The sequence below is a fragment of the Mangifera indica genome, chromosome 5 (genome assembly GCF_011075055.1).
Source record: "Mangifera indica cultivar Alphonso chromosome 5, CATAS_Mindica_2.1, whole genome shotgun sequence".
NCBI lineage: Eukaryota > Viridiplantae > Streptophyta > Magnoliopsida > Sapindales > Anacardiaceae > Mangifera > Mangifera indica.
The window spans coordinates 18,905,493-18,925,874 of NC_058141.1; the positions used below are offsets into that span (position 1 = coordinate 18,905,493).

Here is a 20,382-nt window from a genome sequence, read left to right on the forward strand (position 1 = left end):
AGCCTAAATCAACTAAAACCACTATCAACAGAAACACAAACCCATTAAAATTATTAAATATGATTTTTATAGGTTTGAAGATTTACGTTTAGAAAATCTAACTGTCACAACCATAATTTATTTAAACCCAAACCCACTAAAACCTTTACCTACCCAAGTTCAAATTCCTCAGTGCCACCATCTACCCAAACCCATTAAAATCATCAACAAAATATAAGAGAATGAAAGTAGAAGAGGAAGAGAAATGAAACATTTATGAGTAATTATGCTAGTTTACTTTATTGACACTATGTTAGAATATCTTTTAACAAAGCAAAATATTTGATAAAAAAAAAATATGATTTATGCATTTAATGAGAGAAAAGTGTTTTAAAACGAAATATTGGATGGAAAAATATATGTCACTAAAAAAAAAGTAGTATTAATGTGCAGTGTGAGGAGGCTGAACAGCAAATGACACAATAGATAAAGGAAGAGAAAGGAAAGAGAAAAAAGAAAAAGAAAGGAAAGGAGCATAAGCATGAACATGGGGCTTTTAAAACGTTTGGGTTGAAAGTTAAAAGCGAAATGTAGTGGGAGCACCGCCATACGACTTTCCAGCCAAGTGCAAGCCTTGTGCACTTCAAGTCATGTTTCACTTGTAATAGTTTAATAATATGGATGCTAGCTTTTCTGTCTTGTTATGTATACATTTATTCAGCAAAACCCACCAAATACCATTTGAAATTTGATTTGATTTGGATTGGATTGGATTGTTGGTGTTTTCTCTACAATCCATCATCCATCAATTGTGCGTCTCTCTGGAGTGTGGTTATTTGAAAATGAATTTAGAATTAAACTCTATAATAGTAGATGTCTTTATTTATTTATTAATTATTTGCTGAGGGTCTGTCTGGGTAAGTAGAGCTGCGAACTGAAAGGGGTGAGTGGCAATTGGTGGTTGATCTGTTGTGAGGTCTTTGACATGTACATCCATGTTTTTCAGTGTACATATTTTTTTATTATATTATATAAAATTGAAAAAAATCCTTGACGTCTCTTTCAGAATCATGAAAGATTGTAGATCCTTCCAGTTCCCCCGTGTCTCTCAATAGAGTCAAGGGTCACAAGAAAGAGATCCACGACACAGCTCAATATTCAATCCAAATCTGTCTTGAAGCGAACCAAATAGGCAATCTACCAAATGATTATCTTTCACTTCCACCACGTTCCTAGCACATAATGGCCACTAAGAAGTCAAAGATTTTTCTTCTAATTTTTTATATTTTGGCGCTTAAGTCCTAAGGTGCTGTCAAGCATATAAAAGGAACAATAGAAGGAAGAGCTTTGTTCAGAATATAAAGCTTGGTGAGGGGTAGATGGGTTGATGTAAGGGCCGGTACTTAAATGCATCAGAAGCATAATTAAATATTGCCTTGAGTGCATGATGATACCCGAATTGATTTGGCGTTTAGAAAATTTGGTGCTAAGGCGTCGGAGAGCCCAATCTAAGACTGTCTGGAGAGAGTAGGTAGGTAGAGAACAGATCATCATCAGGGGGCCTTTTAAATTTGTGAGAAAGATCCAGGGCATGGCGGTGGGGTACTCATTTATTTAGAGATGTCATTCATGTTACAAGACCAGTGAAAAGAAGGCAGTTGTCAATGGATATGGTGTTGACGCGTGCGTAGACACAGATACACCTGCAAAACCCATTGCGAAAGATGAAAAAAATGAGGGCACTTATGACACAACAAAAGATGTAAATGTTTTCGGCGTAAAGCTCGGAGATTGCAAGCAGAGACAACGCAGTGTAGTGGGGTGAGGTGGGTTGGGTTGGGTTGGACAGAGCCGTTGCGTCAGATATCGTATCGTACGGTATGGAATGGAACCTGAGCACAGGTACCTTGGTCTCTGAATGGCTATTGACTCTTGACTGGATGATTTAATATTATATTAATATTATCAATATCATACATCGATGGGATTATCAATCAATCACGTCGTGCTCTGTGCTACTCCTACACAAATGACAGTGCTAAGCTAATTAAGGGTAACGGTCCTCACTTCCTAAGTAAATGTTTTTATGGGTTAATCTCGCCAACCCACGCTTTGCAGTAGAGTGTAGTCCCCATCCATTTACTTAGTACTGTTAGACAGCTAGTGTTACAGTTATGGATCTTGACGTGGGCCGTATGTTTTTGTGGCATGGGTTGTGGTAAAACTGTGCCTTAGGGCGAGGCATTTTAAACACGTTAATGGGCTACAAATGTGAGCGTGAGCATAGGACAAAGGTCTAGCATGCGAATTTGGTTAACATTATGCACAGCGGACAGTGTGCCTGCTTTGTACGAGGAGGTGGGTTGGCCCTCATCTGCAATATCAAATTATGCAGCTGGGCCTGAGACAACCCAGGCCTGGCGTTTGATCGTCTGGAATCATATTTACGACTATTCAGATTCCCCAACAGAACTAGTTTTAAGCCTCTTTAGATGAACAACAAGCTTTTGCCAGAGAGGGAAAAAAAATCTCGCTTTTTTTTACCCCCTAATTTCTCACATTTCTAACCCTTCAAACTAGTCACATGCTAAAGGAAGGCCCTTAGATCCTCTAATGGATTCTCCAAGCAAGTGTATCAGTTACATATAAAGAGACAAGGTGAATGTGTTCAACCAAAATAGCATAGGTTTTTGAGTCTTACATGTGTAAAATAATTTGAGTAATTATTGAAATTCCCATCCAATCCAATAATTTTCACGGTCATAAAAAATTCAATAAAATTATATACATAAATAATTATATATTATTATATAATTAAATATTATTTTATCTTTAAATTTTAACTATTTAATCATATAATATATTATTATTGTGTATAAAATTGAACATATAATATTACTAAATTTATTCCCCAATGTGATAGCTTTGGATTAGATGATTAGAAAAGAGAGTTTAAGTATGTATTTACCTTATGTGTATTAATTAATTCAGACTTGGTGCTCATTGTGACGTGCACCACAAATTATAAAATTTTGGAATGCATATAAATTGAAATATAAGAAATATTATGTATATTAACTTTAGATACATAAATAAATAAATAAATAAATATATATATATATATATATATATATATATATATATATATATTTATGTGTGTCATCAGATGATTAAATATTAATTCAAAATAACTTAATCACGTAAAAATATATATAAATACATGTTTATTTGTGTATTTAAAATGAATAAAGATAGATTTATTGTTGAAATATATTCCAAAAACAATTTTAGTTTGTAACATCACTAATTCCATTCTGATTCTAATTAACATGAAATGCAATTCAGAACTGTATAATCCTTGACCAACCGAAATGTCCATTGGAACCCCACCGAACTCATGCCAAGAAGTTATGAACTATAATACCAAGAAAAAAGAGTCAAGAGAGGGATATGACATCCTCACCGTTAATCGGCATTAACTAGTAGTCACAAAATCTAAAATTTACGAATCAAATACGTCACAAGGAAATCTATCTTGAGTCGACACTTAGTGGGACCTACACTTAACCATCCAAGTTCTGATCAGACGGACTGGAACAATACTTCCTATTAATCAACAGCCCGCACAACATACCTGCCGATATTGACCTCATTCGATGTTGCTTTGGCGCCAAACCTGGGATTCCACTTCCATTCCACTCCTTCAACACCGTTGATGCAGTTGACGATGAAGAAGTCGTCGAATCACCACCGTCCGAACAAGGAGATTCAGCACAAGAAGAATACTCCGAAGACTCAGTTCCATTACAAACGGCATTAAGGTCAACAGCCATCGATTTCGATTTCCTCAGCCATTGCCTCTTGCCTTTCTCACTCTCTCCCATCAAATCACGATACCCAATCGCATCGCAGTCGTTAAATCCGGCGAAAGCAGAGCCTTCCATCAGCATTGCACCAATGTTAAGTACTCCATGAACTCTTCCAGAAGGACGGCGAATCTGAAGGGCCGTAAAGGACGGAGTCTTGATGCTGTTGGAGAGAACGATGTTACTAACGAGAACACGGACGGAGCCGACGATGTGATCGCGAAGATAACCGGTGGAGTAGATCTCCACTGAGACTGCCGAAGTTTCTGAGGAAAGAAACTCTGGCGTCACTTTAAAGAGAAACTTGTCATTCCAGGTTGGATTTTCACCTCCAACTCGATCTACTCGAGTACGGAGCTTGGTGGACGAGTTAACCCAGGCTAGGGCATATGTCTGAATTCGTTTGCTAGTAGAAGGCAACTTCAAACCTTGCGCAGAGATTAAGATGATCTCTAGAATATGAGATGCCATGTACTCTATAAGCCCCTCTTTCTTGTTTCTTGTTTCTGCGACCCTGATTTTACCAAGATTCAGAGGTGTGAGGTGGATGGTTCTTTCTGGAACCAAGAAAGGAAAAGTTAAGGCGTGTCATTGCGCCGAGTGCAGATTTCTCATGACTAAAATCTTGGTTTGTTATTCTGTTGGAGAAAGAAAATTAAAAGACTGCATCCAGTATTATATAGTAGCACACCTTGGACAAAAAACAAATACCAACCATAGGAAAAAATAAAAGACCATATAGAAGGGTGAGTTTAATTATGAAGAAAAATAAATTTTATTTTTGTGCATACCAAACACATTATGCGCCCATTACATATAGCATATTACAAATATATCACCAACTGTTACAGATTTTTAGAAAGACATTGCAAGCTTACATAGCAACATTAGCAGCCCTCTTCTTTGAGGAATTGTTATACAATTTGGTGTTGGAAGGTGAGTGTAGTGTTTTTCCGTAGCGTCTTATTCCATGCTTTGTATTCCTGGACAGCTTTCTCTCCAAATCTTTCACTCTTCCGGTTAAGCTGGAAATCACAGACAGCTGCTCTTTTCCTGCTTCCATCAGCTTCTCCATCATCTCTCTTAGTTTTGCATTCTCTTCTATTAACTTCTGATCTCTTTCCATCACTGTGTCCTTTTCATTATTAGATATCTGGTAAGTTGGTGTAGCATCGAGAACATCCTCTTTGGTGCTTTCAACCTCAGCAGGTAGCTCGTCTTCTACTTTGTCTTTGTCAATTAAATACACTACTCCGTCAAATTGTGAGTCAAGAAGCACCTTTTCTTCTTTCTTCCCATTTACTCTCTGCTCCCAGATTTGTTCTTTCTTTTCTTCGGACTCCCCAGTGTCAACATTCTTAACAGCTAATTCGGAAGAGGGCACGTCATCAACATCTATCATTTCTTGACCTCTCTCTCCAACTACGGCCACTTGTTCACTTTTTTCTTCCTCTCCTATAGAAAACAATGGTTGGATTTCCTCTAATTCAGATGCCATATTCACAGGAAATTCCCCCAATTCCAACATCACTTTCTTCGAATCTTCCTCTTCCATTAGAGCAGTTGTATTGGTTGCCACATTGTCAATTGCTTCACCATGGCATAAGGCCTCATCCTTCCCTGCCTTAATTTGTTTGTGCTCCCCAAATGCAGACACAGCTGGCTTATCTTCAATTACACCCATTGGAAGTTGAGCCAACATATTTGTCTCTGGCTCTTCAAATGCAGAAACAGCTAGCTCCTCTTCAGTTACACCCAGAGGAAGTTCAGCCAACAGATTTGTTTCTGGCTCTTTAGTGGCCGCTGTCTTGTCATCAACTTCAACTTCAGAGGCCATCATGTTATCAACATCAGCCGATACATTTGGACCTGATAACATGTTGGATTCCATTTCACCATCTTCAATCTCGCTCCCCTCTTTCCCAGTTAGGTTGATTTCCTCCAACTTGGAAACCGCAGGATGCTCTTCAATCATTTCAATAGGCAATTCTCTCAACTCATTCACCTGCAATTTATCATCCACAAGTAGTGTATCACTTGCTCTGGCAACCTTTGCTTCATCCTCCACCCTACTTGTTTTATAGCACGAGTCCTGAGATAGTGCTCCCATCATTACCTCAGAGCTGGTCTTCTCTTCTGCAACTATTGGCAATTGAACAGACTGTACTTCATTTGTCTCTTCTGTCTCTGACTTGGCAGTTTTAATCGCATCATGCACTCCATTGACAGCCGTCGCTTCTAATTGCACATTTGGAGTTAATTCTGCCACTTGAGAGTCCACGTCACCTACCACAATTGATTCTTTGATCTCATTCTCACATCTTCCATACCCCACTTTATTATCAAGTGAAAGCTTTGAGGTATCTTGACACTGGATTTGTGAACTCTGGGAAAGCTGACTCTGATCTTTCTCTTTCATTTCAATGCTATTATCACCACTTGTCTCAACAGAGTTTTCAAAAATTGCTGCCCTCTTGTTTTGCATTTCCTGCATGACTACATCACTGCTGGTGTCAATCCTGGGATCAACAGAAACTTCAGTAGCTCCTTTAGACTTCTTTGTAGACAACAGATCAAGTTTTTCCTGCAGAATTACGAGCTCTCTTGCCAAGGCCTTTCTGATGTCCCTAAGACTTGGATGCAAGCCCTAATACATCATCAATAACAATAATATCAGAAAGAGTGACATCAGATTTGATAATTGCAAACTACTTCAGAAAGCTTGCCCAGATAATTCATCTATTTACACCATCCAAATATCAATGACTGAGCTGACAGATTATAAAATTTACTCATCAACAATGAAAAGATGCCTAACAATGTAATTGAGAGATACTCCTTACAACTCCCACATAGAGAAAGCATAAAGAATCGAAAAAACAAACAAGATGTATGACACATAATTTTGACATCACTTTAAAAACTGTGGGCACATACCTGAATGGTGTCTAATTTCAGAAGAAGCCGCATTATCATTTCTCCAATTACATTCCTTTCCCTATCATTTTTCTGTAAATCAGAACAAGATTCAAGAGCTTGTATACGGTCTCTAATCTCTGCCACCTGTTCACGCACTTCAGCCATTTGCTTCAATTTCTTCAGTGGTTCCATTCTCCTAACCCCAAACCCCCGGTAGGCAGACTGAACACGTATGGCAGCTTCCACATCTGACAGATTCTTTCTCATTTTTAGTCCTTCACCTTCAGCTGCTCCGGCTAAATGAGATGTTTTAGTTACTTCAGTTGCCTTTGCACCCACCATATCCCCCCCATCACTACCCCTCTTATCCTTGTCAAACTTGCAACTGTCCTTTTCAGTTCCCTCTGTAGATGATTTCCTTAATATGCTTTCTTCAGAATCAATGGGCAACGTCACAGAATTTTCCCTCCGAGATTCAACAACCTTCCTCTCTGTCTCTGCTGGCTCCACCTCCTTGCTCTTGTTCAGGAAACCATCTTGTGCTTTTGCATCCTGTAGTGTGTTCCCTTTCAAACTTGATGAAGCAGAAACCCTAGGAGAGTCTTCTGCTTTCTCTCGTTTGTTAGAGCCAGGAGGACTAGGAGACCTTGAACTGACATTGCCATTTTTCTTTCTTGATAAAGGTTCAACTCTCAGACAAACAGGAGGTAACTTAGATGTCTTTTGAGGGGATAACTGTCTTCTCACACTGGTTTCTGTAGGATTGTCTGTCACAACACAATCCACATTCTTTGATGGACCATTGCTCACTTTCTTAGTTTCATCAGAATTGTCTGCCTTCCTCTGCACTTCCACTTTTTTTGCTGAATCAATTTCTTGATTGGTAATGCTCTCCAATGTCTGTGAACTTTTAGCCTGACCACCAAAATTTTTCTTGTTTTCAGATTCCATCTTGTTATCATCGATCTCTGAAGGCTTCACAGGAATGAACTTGAAGCTGGATAGCGGCTCCTCAGAAATTGAAGCAGCATTTGAATCCCTTTCATCTTTCTTTTCACCCTGCCCTTGCTCGCTGTGAGAAGGCATCCAGATTATAGGAAAAGGGAATTGCCTCCTTTTATCCTCAACTTGTTGATTTTGTCTTCCCTTCTCATCTTCACTTTTCATCAGGGATTTGAGGCCATTTATGTCAATTGGAAACCATCCATTCATCTTCCCTTGGTCCTTTTGAGCCTCCTCTTTCCCATTATTAGAAGGCACCCAGATAATGGGATGTGTGAACTGCCTCATTCTATCCTCGTTCAATTGGCTGTCTGTTCTCTCCTTATCCTCATCGTGCATCAAAGGTTTAAGTCTGTTCAAATCCCGAGGAAACCACTCATTCCAAACTGCTGGTCCCTTTTCCGAGGACTTTATATCCTCATGGGACTTTGTGCTGTGTGAAGCATTCTGGTCTGCTACCTCTGATTCAAGAGGCCTTCCATACTCAAAATTTTTCTTCATATACTCAGGTGGGATCCACATAACTGGATATGGGTAACTTTTTGACTTAATGGGAACCAATGAATAATTTTTCCTCGCAATTTCAGGCTCCTCCTCTTCAATCTTTACACCTTTGTCACTTTTCTGATTGCATACGTGATTAGGGCAGCCACAGCAGTGATAGTCTCTTTGTGCTTCCTTGTCATATCCATACGCTGGCTGCACCACCGAATGGTGTGAAGTAAGTGGGTAATTGACTAGGTATGGTGAAGTGAATGCAGGATTATGCCCACAGCTATGAAGGAATGGTGACGTTGGGAAATGAGAGGTAGGAGGATTAAAACTGTAATAAACTGGGTAGTTGCCAGGGTTGGAGCATGCATAACAGGGTATCATGTGGCCACAGTTGCTGCCATTACTCCATGGTCCATGCATCATAGGATGTTTAGCTTGATCCACCGTCATCTGAGGCGGAATACCATCATAGCTAGGATAATAATACTGACCCGAAGGCACCTGGCTTCGTTGGCGAGGACACGAGTCCACGTAAATGGGCATCATTCTAACTTGGGCAACACACTAGAGAGTTCTCGGAAAACGGTTGTAAACGTTGCTGTGTGAACCACCCGAAGTGTTGGTAGTGTTAGCGGCAATATCTGAAGATATCTACGATGAAAGAGACGAAGGCTGCAAGCACTATGAAAAGAAAGGTAAAAACAAAAGTATCACAAGGAGAAAACTTGATTCATTCAAAAATTATGTAACCTAGCCTAACCATTTACAAAGCTTACTTAAAATAAGAAATTCTTTATAATTAAATCAAATCCTCTCAGTAAAAATTCACAATAATAATACATAACGAAGCGTCTCAAATCCCATATTGTTTCCCTAATCCTGATAGAAAACAACTGCTATTCGGATAAATAGATAGACACAGCGACTCTATTTTATAAAACTTCCAACGGTGATGTCCGAGGTAAACAAACAAATACAAGTTCCGTTCGATTCAAAGAAACAGAAATTTCATGTGTAAAGTATAGACATTTGCAGTTAAAATTCATACTAGTCACACTCACTTCAAATGTTAACATTTTGCCAGCGAATGAAATATCCATGACAATTTTTAGCGCTAATGAGAATAAACAATTAATCTAATAAAAATGAAACTCCAAAAGAAAGTTGAAACACTAGAAATTAACCTGAAGAACAACTAATTACAAATCTCAACTAAATCTACTTAGAGTGTAAAAGCATTACTAACAACGTTTTTTTCTAACGTATACAGAATTGCACATGAATGTAGTTCATTAGGTGAAACCAAAAAACACCACATTTCCGAGATTGTCCAGCATAATCACAATATAATCTCAAGAAACTAAAGCTGAACTTTTGGCTTCTAAAACACAGGAGAAACAATCTTACATTGCCAAGCGGAGGAGAAAGAACTAACAAATAATTCAAAAATGAAAACTCCACCAAAATGGTTCCACAATCCTGATGACTGAGTTATCAGCAGGAATTCAATCCACAAACCAACACAACGATTCAAATTCTTGTTGCGACTTCTCTTAAATGAGTTACTTTCTGTATGAGAATAGGACTTGAGAGATTTTAGCCTTCTATATAAATATGCGCAAGTGTTCTTACTAGATTTTCAAATGAAAAAAGATCTTCAGTTTTCGAGATCTTTCGCGGCTTTCTTTCTTCGACTTGAAATGTCTGGAATTTTCTGGCCACGTGTGAATTCTGCTTCGTGTCCACGCAAGAAGCTTGTTGTTTTGCCGTTGTACCTGGTGACATTGGACTGCTCTCAGAATTAATGGCTATAATGTGACGTGGCGTCACTTTAGTGGCCAAAATATGCATGTACGCTATTCTTTCAAAATTGAAGTCTCCAAAATACAACTTCAGTCTGATTAGAGGAAGCAACTAGACGAAAATATTATTAATAATAATATATTTTTTTAAATAAATAATTTTAAATAAGTGATAAAATAATATTTAATTATATTATAATATATTGTTATTTATATATATAATTTTATTAAAATATTATTAATTTTAATCATAATTATGAGAATAAAATCAAATTAATTAATCAGATTCATCAGATTGTGAAACAGTAATTCAAACGAAAAGATAAATAAAAAAAATTATTTTTAACAATATTTTAAAATAAACTGCAATTGAAACGATGATTTAATATCAATTTACAGTTTAAGACGGTTTTAAATTAATCCAATTCCATGAATCATATATAATAAATTTAAAAAAATTGTAAAAATGGTAAAATCTACTTCATTTGACTAGACACATCAATTAAATCGGATCGAATAAAGGTTCGATACGAAATACGAAAAAAAAGCATGGTATGAGAAAGTCTAATCCGATACTGTAGCATATCGAGTTAGGCCCATGAGCTTATTGGGCCAGACTTTGGACTTTAATATTAAGTCAATGGACTGGCCTAGTCGGGCCTGTTACTGTTTAATTTTTTTTTTTTTATAATTTCTGCTGCCAGAAGCAAGGCTTCTGCCTTGCGGGCAAGGCAGAAGCCTTGTTAGGCAGAGAGGGAAGGTCTTCAATTTTTTTTTTAAAATTTTTAATTAATTAATTTTTTTATATAAATCTATTCAATTTTTTTTTTATTTTCACTTTCATTTATAAATCTCTCAATCTCAATTATTTTATTATATTTTCAATCTCATTTTCTCTTATTAATTATTTTTCAAAAAATATCTAAATTCATAAATAATAATTTTTTACGTTTATAATTTTAATTTTATCATTACAAAATATTATAAATAAATCAAATATCAAATGAATTCAATCAATTTAAATATTATCATAATATATATTTATTTACATTTTATAATTTAAAAAATAATTTGTATTTAAAAATTTTAAATAATTTGTTTAAATATTTAAAGTTTCGCCCGGCCTGACCCATTTAACACCTATTTTATATGGGCCAAGCCTTGGTCTTTATATATTAATGAATCGACTTGACCCAAAGCTTGTTACTGTTTAGACTTTGAGACCGCTTTGATCCATCGACATCTCTATTTGACTATGCATCTTAACCAAACACGCCTAGCTCACAAAAAACTTACAGCATTTGACGATATTTAACCGGTGTTTGTGCCATTCAACCCAAGTTTGCTTCTTCAAATTTGACTCTCTGTCGAAAGTTTATTATAAATATTAGCGCTTCTTTATCAATTGTAAATATTGACGCTTCTTTATTGAATTTACTGCCTACAATTAAGTCTCTCTTCAAACTCATTATGTTGACTCTCACTTTTTTAATAATGCAAAAACCTTGGGAAGGATGGTTTTCCCAACTTTCCAAATAATATTATTATATAATATATTATTTCCACTTGGCCGTTTAAACTTTTAACTATTATATAATATATTATAATATTGTTATATAACATATTTTGGCATTTTCAAACAAAGTTGACACCGTCAAGTTTAAACTTTGTAATATATTATATAATATACTTTAATATTCTCAAACTTTCCACTGCCTAACCATGGTTTTTCCAACTTCCCAAACAATATTATGTACAGTTTCAATACATTTAAAGTAGCTAATGTCTGCTGGTTTTATTTTAACATTTAACCATATTTTAGTAATTAATTTGTAATAGTATTTTTGTAAAGTTTTAATTAAAAATTATGCATAAATAAAAATTTAGTAAGTAAAGAATATGTAATTAGATATAATTTTTTTAAATTTTTATATAAAATTAAAATTTCAATTGAATCGATTAATCGGAATAGTCTAATCAATTCGATAAAAACTAATACTCTAAATGATTTATGCCCCAATCTTGTTCTTAAAACCTTGGTTTTAACTCATCAGGTGGTTGCTCGATTTAAGAAGTAGAGATGTGAAGGAGTTTGGGTCGACATGTGTCCTGGTTTGGTTTGCTCAACTTTGACATTATTTACAGGTTATGGTTCAAAAAATCGCAAATCGCGTTATGTCCGTGCACCGGCAGGGCCAAAAATAATATATATAAAATATAGTCAACCAACTTGCAAACACAGGAGCCGATCCGATAAAACTTACGGGGACGCAATTCAAAGGCCTGAGCCATACCCCGGGCCAGATCCGCAAGCCCACTGCCAGTGTCTGGCTCCAAGGCTATGATGGAAACTTTGGTTTGTCTATATGCAGCGCTTCATTTTATATTGGAAGATAGACGTCATTCACGTTACATGATAAAAGTTAAAAACGCAATGCATTTATTTTCCTTGTGGACGGACACCATTTTGTACACGTTCACGCAAGGGATTAAGGGAAGATCATCTTGGGGAAATTATTAAAAATAGACAAAATTAAAGGGGTCAAAGCGAAATTGCCCAAAAAATTTAGGTTTAAGCAAAAATGCCCATGTTTTGTGAAATGACGAAAATACCCCATATATAAAGTTAACTAATTTTCACTGTACAACGGCAAGAATATTCCAAAGTTTCCCACCTCCCACGGCAATCCCACGGCGAGCGTCATTTCCGCCGATTTTCTTTCGTTCCGGCAACCGAAAATGGCAAATAAGGTTAGTATATCTCCCGTAATCTTCTTTGGATCAAGTTATTGCTGATATTATTGAGATTTAACTGAGAATTTTAGGTTTGAAATTTTAGGGTTTACGGGTTGAATAATGCTTAAAATGTTTCGATTTTTGGTTGTTTTCGTTGAATTGATTGAGGGGTTTTATGTTATAAAATGTGTAGATTTGATTTATGTGAAAATCGGAGGTCGAAACGACCAAAAATTGGCCGAAAATGCTGCCGAATGGATCGGCCGAACGAAGTTTCCCACGGCAAGAGATTTCTCCCACGGCAGCTAAATGGACAATGGGTTTTTGGGGGTGTGAAATAACTTTTTTAAAACATTGGGTTTTCGGGGAAATATTTATCCCACGTCGGGTTTTTATGATATTTCGCAAGTTGGTGTGGGAAAAGCGCAATTACGAAAATGCCCTCCCTTATAAGCACAGCAAAATTTCATTTCCTCCCACGGCAAGTTGCGTTCATTTCCACGAAAATTCCAAAAGCATTCCACCTCCCACGACAATTCCACGGCGATCTCATTTCCGTCGATTTTGAAGCTTCCCGGCAACCGCAAATGGCAAAGAAGGTTAGTATATCTCCCGTAATATTGTTTGGATCAAGTTATTGCTGAAATAATTGAGATTTGATTGAGAATTTTGGTTTTGAAATGTTAGGGTTTACGTTTGAATATTGCTTAAAATCTTTCGATTTTTGGTTGTTTTGGTTGAATTGATTGAGGGCTTTGATGTTATACAATGTTTACCTTTGATGTATGTGAAAATTGGAGGTCAAAACAACCAAAATTGGGTCGAAAATCGCTGCCAAATGAATCGGCAGTCTGCCGTGGGAACGGCGTTTCCCACGGCAGCACGAGTTTTCCCACGGCAGCGAATTTTCCTTGTTTAGTTGGGGCTGAAGTTGGTTTTTTAAAACCTTGGGGAGCCGGATGAGTTTCGTTACAGCACAGGGGGTTTTAGGAAATTTGGCATATAACAGTGGACTTTTTTTATTAAAGAATTTTCATGAGGGGTTAAATTGAAGATTTTCTTATCTACGGTTTCTGACCGTGTAGTTTTCGAATTTTATATCCGTTTTTTTTGTTTTAGGTTTTTGTATATCTATTTTTCAAATTTCAAATTCGAGTTTTCGAATTTTGATGCTTTTTGACACAACTTACGATGTAACGACGTTATTTAAATTTAATATTTTGATTTTTTTGTTTATAGGATATATCGATTCGTTTTTTTCAATTTTTCAAATGATTTTTCCGTTAGCGAAATTCATAGGTATTTCAACGTATAGAATTCGAATTTTAGTCCCGTTTTTTAGAATTTCACCATTTTAGGATATATCGAATCGTATTTTCACGATCTCCGAACGATTTTCCGAGTATCGTCACTTTTAGGTATTTCAACGTATAGAATTCGAATTTCAGTTCCGTTTTTTCGAATTTCACCATTTTAGCATATACGATTCGTATTTTCACGATCTCCGTACGATTTCCCGAGTATCGTCACTTTTAGGTATTTCAACGTATAGAATTCGAATTTCATTTTCGTTTTTCGAATTTCACCATTTTAGGATATATCAATTCATATTTTCACGTTTCCCGAACCATTTTCTTATAATCGTCACTTTAAGGTATTGCAACGTATAGAATTTGAATTTCAGTTACGTTTTTTCGAATTTCACCATTTTAGGGTATATCAATTCGTATTTTCAAGATCTCCGAATGATTTTCTGAATATCGTCACTTTTAGGTATTTCAACGTATAGAATTCGAATATCAGTTCCGTTTTTTCGAATTTCACCATTTTAGGGTATATCAATTCGTATTTTCAAGATCTCCGAACTATTTTCTGAATATCGTCACTTTAAGGTATTTCAACGTATAGAATTCGAATTTCAGTTCCGTTTTTTCAAATTTCACCATTTTAGGATAGAACCATTTTCTGAGTATCGTCACTTTAAGGTATTTCAACGTATAGAATTCGAAATTCAGTTCCGTTTTTTCGAATTTCACCATTTTAGGTTATATCGATTCGTATTTTCAAGATCTCCGAACGATTTTCCGAATATCGTCACTTTAAGGTATTTCAACGTATAGAATTCGAATTTCAGTTCCGTTTTTTTGAATTTCACCATTTTAGGATATATCGATTCGTATTTTCAAGATTTCCGAACGATTTTCTGAGTATCGTCACTTTAAGGTATTTCAACGTATATAATTCGAATTTCAGTTTCGTTTTTTCAAATTTAACCATTTTAGGATATATTGATTCGTATTTTCAAGATCTGCGATCGATTTCCTTAGTATTGTCACTCTAAAGTATTTCAACGTATAGAATTTGAATTTTAGTTCCGTTTTTCTGAATTTCACCATTTTAGGATATATCGATTCATATTTTCAAGATCTCCAAACGATTTTCTGAGTATCTTCACTCTAAGGTATTTCAACGTATAGAATTTGAATTTTAGTTTCGTTTTTCCCAATTTCACCATTTTAGGATATATCGATTCGTATTTTCAAGATTTCCGAATCATTTTCTTATTATCGTCACTTTAAGGTATTTCAATATATAAAATTCGAATTTCAGTTCCGTTTTTTTGAATTTCATCATTTTAGGGTATATCGATTCGTCTTTTCAAGATTTTTGAACCATTTTCTGATTATCGTCACTTTAAGGTATTTCATTGTATAGAATTCAAATTTCTATTCTTATTTCTTACGTTTTGTTATTTTCATTTTAATTATTTGATATTTCTCATCTTTTTATATTTTTTTCATTACTACATTTGTTTACATATTTATTTATATGAAAGTCTAACAATTTTTACGTGATTGTTACAGGATATTTCTCGCAAAAGAAGACGAGTTGACAGCGAGCTACGCATTCCCGACGAGTCCAGACACTTTAGGGCAGATGCGATATCTCGTGCACAGCGTACTGCATTATCTCGAATTTCTTCTACATTGACCCCGCGTCAGCAGCGACTATTTGAGAGGACATGTTTCGGGTCATTCCTTCGTTTACCCGAAACAAAATTCTGCGGGATATTAGTTCATGCATTTCTACTACGACAGTTACATCCACCATTTGCCAGAGACGAGTTTTGGTTTAGGATTAGCGGGATCGATGTGAGGTTTAGCCCGTTTGAGTTTGCGTTGGTGACAGGGCTTTCGTTTAGCCGTCGGACTGATGTTTCTTCATATATTCCTCGCTCCTCCGGACATAGGATCAGATCTACGTACTTTCGCGGTTGTCCGAAGGTGCAGTATCACGATATTGAGCGTGTTTTCTTGTCGAGGGCATGGGGGGATGACGATATTGACGCTGTCAAGCTCGCCTTGTTGTATATTCTACACATGGTTTTGTTGGGGAATGATCGACGAAAGAAGGTGTCCACGGAGTACTTACAGTTAGTTGATCATTTGGACGGGTTTAATTCCTACCCTTGGGGCGTCGTTGTTTGGCAGATGACATACGATTCTATGTCACAGACGTGTGAGAGACTCTGTTCTGGACGTATGCAGGAAATCCGTAAATACGACCTTTACGGATTTCCTTTCGCATTTCAGGTAAGTTTTATATTATTATTTATATATATTAATTGGCAAAAATATAAATTGATTTATTTACATCGTAAATGATTATATTGCAGTATTGGATATATGAGACTCTAGAGACGTTACACGAGTGGATTGACCTTGTTGATCTTTATGTGTCCCCACGGATGTTGAGGTGGCGTACGCGAGACGTCCCTGTTTGGACTCATATCGGTCGTATTTTCACTGGTGATCCGGTATGTATTAGTAAATTAATAAGTCGATTAATTCATTATATATTATAATTATTTTGACTTATATATCTTCATCATTAGGAGGATGTCACATTCCCTCTTCGTCCATCAGTCATCGAGGAGGGTTTACCGTGGTACGCGGAGATTCGTGAGTACACCGGTTTACCAGATGCTGATTCCTCCTCATCTTCTTCGACCCCGACCGCGACTGCAGACGGGGCTCCTCCATCCTCGAGACATTCTGATGTACCCGTAGAGACTTCTGAGACACGTGAGGAGCCTATTCAGACTCCTGTTATCGAGCAGCATGTATGTTCCCCTGTTGTTCAGAGCCCACGGACGACAGACCATCCTAGAGTGGAGGAGCACCCTACCGTGGACGAGCATCCTAGTGTGGAGGACCACACTACTTTAGCGCACTGGGGTGCTACGATTTTACGTGAGATATCAAGTTTTCGCGATGATATCTCTTCGCAGATGACTCGATTACGTGACGATATCTATTCCCAGATGACTCGATTAGAGGATCGTATGACTCGTTTAGAGGACATCGTCACGCGTATATATTCAGCCCCCGTCGTTGAGGTTGTAAAACTACTTCTAATTTATTACTTATATAAAATGCGTTTAGTGTTATTATTCTAACAACTATTCGAACCATTCGGACAGGAGAGGGACGACGTTATTGGGATGACCTCCCCCATTGATACCGCAATACCATCCCATCAGTCACATGAGGTACGAATATAATTCAAATTTATATTTAATATCCAATGTCCAATGTTGTTATTATATTATAATATCGTTATATATAAAATGTCACTAAATAGATTTAATATTACTATTATCTTAGGGTCATCGACAGGATGGGGCACCGGTTGACCCTTCGGTGACTTCACCGATCCGATCTGAGGTATGTCACTTATCATTATAACTTAATTTTTAATACTATTTTGTTATCGATTAATTCATGATATATATTTGTATAGGGTCTTCGTCATGAGGAGGGTTTACCGATCGGATCTCCTATCATTTTAGATCATCCACTGGAGGTATAAAAATTATTGTTCATATGATATTTTATATTAAATATCATTAACCGTTTTTTCCTTTTCATATATATAGGGACTTCACATTGACATATCATCGATCGAGGGTTATTTCCGGACACCTTCCCCGGAAGTTCAGGTTATGGGGATTTAAGAAATATCATTGATCATTTTGTCTTTAATATTATATATTTTTTTAAATGATGTTTTGTCTCTTTTTCAGGATGAGCGACTCTGGTTACTTGCTGATATCCCGAGCTCGACCAAAAAGCTTGTGGATATCAGTTCACAGGAGGAGGACGTCCAGGAGGATGTTTATGAGACCGTTGACATTGAGGTTTGTCAATTATAATTACTAAATAAATATAATTGTTAAATATATGTCACTAAGATGTTTGAATATATAATTATGTAGCCTGTCGACGGAGCATGCGATATTGACTTTACCGTGAGTCAGCATTCTCCGGTTAAACCTCCTCCCGCATACGTACAGAAGGTAACATAAATCGAATAATGTGTATGTTTTTGTTGAATGAAATAATGAATTAATAGTTTTTTGTAACATGCAGTTGGTTCGTACTGCACGTGGTCGAATCGTCCGGAAGGTTCCACTGGTTCGCACCCCGTATACAAATCCACTCAGAGGGAGGGCGAAACGGCAACTCACGACGATTCCATCCTCTGCGGCAGACCGTGAGGAATCTTTCCTCACATGGTATACCAGAGCTGCGCCTTCTGACACACATGATGTGTACTTCATAGGATCAAAGACGAAAGACAGCTTCTGGAGGCTTGTTGTAGAGTTACGCGAGTGGTTGACCGACGATGTGAGTTGTCCATATTATATAATTTGGTAAAAAGCTAGATATATTTATTAATAACTAACACGTGAACTTGTTTATACCATTTTAGCATGTGGATTCCTTTTTGGCTTTATTACGTCGGCAGCAAGACGATCACCAGTCGACTATCTCACAGCGTTGGACGACTGCGCACACATTCTTCGGAGGCCATATTGAGATGGCCTGGCAGAGTTGGCAGACCACCCCGATTGGCGAGTTTGAGTTTTCGGGGCTCTTCACGAGGATGGTTGATGCAGGGTACACCCCGGGATTGTTATACAAACCATGGGGGCTGGTCGATCAGGTATAGTTTATATATATTTCTATTACATTCAAGAACATAACGACAACGATAAGTAACTGAAATGTCTCATTGTTTATAGGTTTTCATCCCTATAAACTTCGGGAACGCACATTGGGTTGCCGGAGTTATAGATTTCCGTGAGTGGTCGATTACGGTGTACGATTCAGAGGTTTCATTTTCAGGGAATATAGGGACTTTAGAGCAGCGCATGCGACCATACATGACCTTTATTCCCGCATTATTAGAGGCGACGAGTTTTTGGACTGCTTCGAGGATGACTCCACGACGTGATCCTTTCACTTTGCATCGAGCGTCGGATGTCCCTCAGCAAGGGGTAGGCTCCGGTGACTGTGGCGTGTTTATGTTGCGATTTTTTGAGTGTTTGGCGTTGTCACGGAGCTACGTTTTCCCCCGAGAGTCGTCTACCTCTATGCGTCGACGATTAGCGACGCAGTTGTACTTTCATTGTATCGAGTAGCTCACGGATGTATATTTATCGTTATTCCTATGTTTAGATGTATATATTTAGTGTATGTTCATATGTATATGATATACTTTATTTGTGGTTATATATAGATGTGTATCGTATTTGAGTTCATTTTTTACATAATCTTGTCCTGAAAAAACAATAAAAACGTATAATTACTCAAACATTTACACAATTGAAACAATTAGAGAAAATAAAGTAATACTGAAATAAAGTAACACTAAATTTATTACATCAAATGACAATACAATTACACATTTGAAACAATAATAAAAATACATCGGTTACATAAACCTGAAGTACAACAATGAAGAATCATATAAAAAACAAAATTGAGTATAAGCATGTCAAGATCTCGTTCCTTTGCCTTTTGTATGTGAACGCTGGGGGGTAGAGCTCGGGACAGGTGCTGGAGATTTACATTGGGTTCGTGTATGCCCCGGTTCATGACAACGACTGCAAATCCTCGGTGTAACAATTTCTCCTTGTGATGGATGTCGATTTCTATTGGCTGGACGACCTGGACGACGACTATCGAGGACGGGGGGCAATATAACTCTGTCTTCCGGTGAGTGTAACCAATCACATTGATTTCCAAGAGGATTGATTGGTTCCTGATATATTGCATGATAAATATCGGTGCGGAAGAATGGATGAACCCATGCGTGCACATTTGTCAATCTCATATGTCGTGCAACGGCAATGGCATGCTTGCACGGAATACGTGAAAGCTGTCACTTTCTACACGTGCATGACATGTCACCAAAGTCCACAATACCCATGAATCCACCAATTTCAACAACCTGATACCGAGTAGGTGTAATCGGTCGAACATCCAAACTTGCAGACTTTGAAAGACGATCACTGATCTTATCTTCCGCCCAAGGAGTGAGGAAGTTATGACATTCACCTGTAATTCAGAAAAAATATTAAGAACACATTTGGTAATATGATTAACAAAGTGGAAAAAAAGTATATGAGACAACTTTTAATTAATATCGATTTGATACTTACTTGCATGGGTTCTCCTCTCGTAAAACCATCGTTGCATTGTACCACGAATAAACTCCAAGAGCATGGTTATAGG

General features: G+C 37.0%; 3 protein-coding genes across 5 annotated transcripts; 1 reads left to right on the forward strand and 2 right to left on the reverse strand.

Annotated features, from left to right (window-relative positions):
* Positions 1-3,351: 3,351 nt before the first annotated feature.
* LOC123216749 lies at positions 3,352-4,493 on the reverse strand. Its single transcript, XM_044637306.1, has one exon. It carries the CDS (start codon positions 4,314-4,316, stop codon positions 3,543-3,545), a length of 774 nt encoding a protein of 257 aa, XP_044493241.1. The 5' UTR covers positions 4,317-4,493; the 3' UTR covers positions 3,352-3,542.
* Positions 4,494-4,596: 103 nt separating this feature from the next.
* Positions 4,597-9,962, reverse strand: LOC123216748 (BAG family molecular chaperone regulator 6-like). Of its 3 annotated transcripts, none has more exons than XM_044637304.1 (3): positions 9,697-9,962; positions 6,783-8,933; positions 4,597-6,492 (listed from the first exon to the last, which is right to left on the reverse strand). In XM_044637304.1, exons 2-3 carry the CDS (start codon positions 8,805-8,807, stop codon positions 4,720-4,722), a joined length of 3,798 nt encoding a protein of 1,265 aa, XP_044493239.1. In that variant the 5' UTR covers positions 8,808-8,933; positions 9,697-9,962; the 3' UTR covers positions 4,597-4,719. The 3 variants fall into 3 exon arrangements, with proteins under 3 accessions (XP_044493239.1, XP_044493237.1, XP_044493240.1); XM_044637302.1 differs by having other exon boundaries at positions 6,783-8,942; XM_044637305.1 differs by having other exon boundaries at positions 6,783-8,942; positions 9,669-9,962.
* A 6,184-nt stretch (positions 9,963-16,146) lies between these two features.
* On the forward strand, positions 16,147-18,463 carry LOC123216432. Its single transcript, XM_044636840.1, has 9 exons — positions 16,147-16,392; positions 16,476-16,616; positions 16,695-17,198; positions 17,283-17,351; positions 17,467-17,526; positions 17,603-17,665; positions 17,739-17,801; positions 18,232-18,276; positions 18,425-18,463. The coding sequence occupies exons 1-9, from the start codon at positions 16,180-16,182 to the stop codon at positions 18,461-18,463; spliced, it is 1,197 nt and encodes a 398-aa protein (XP_044492775.1). The 5' UTR covers positions 16,147-16,179.
* Positions 18,464-20,382: the final 1,919 nt, after the last annotated feature.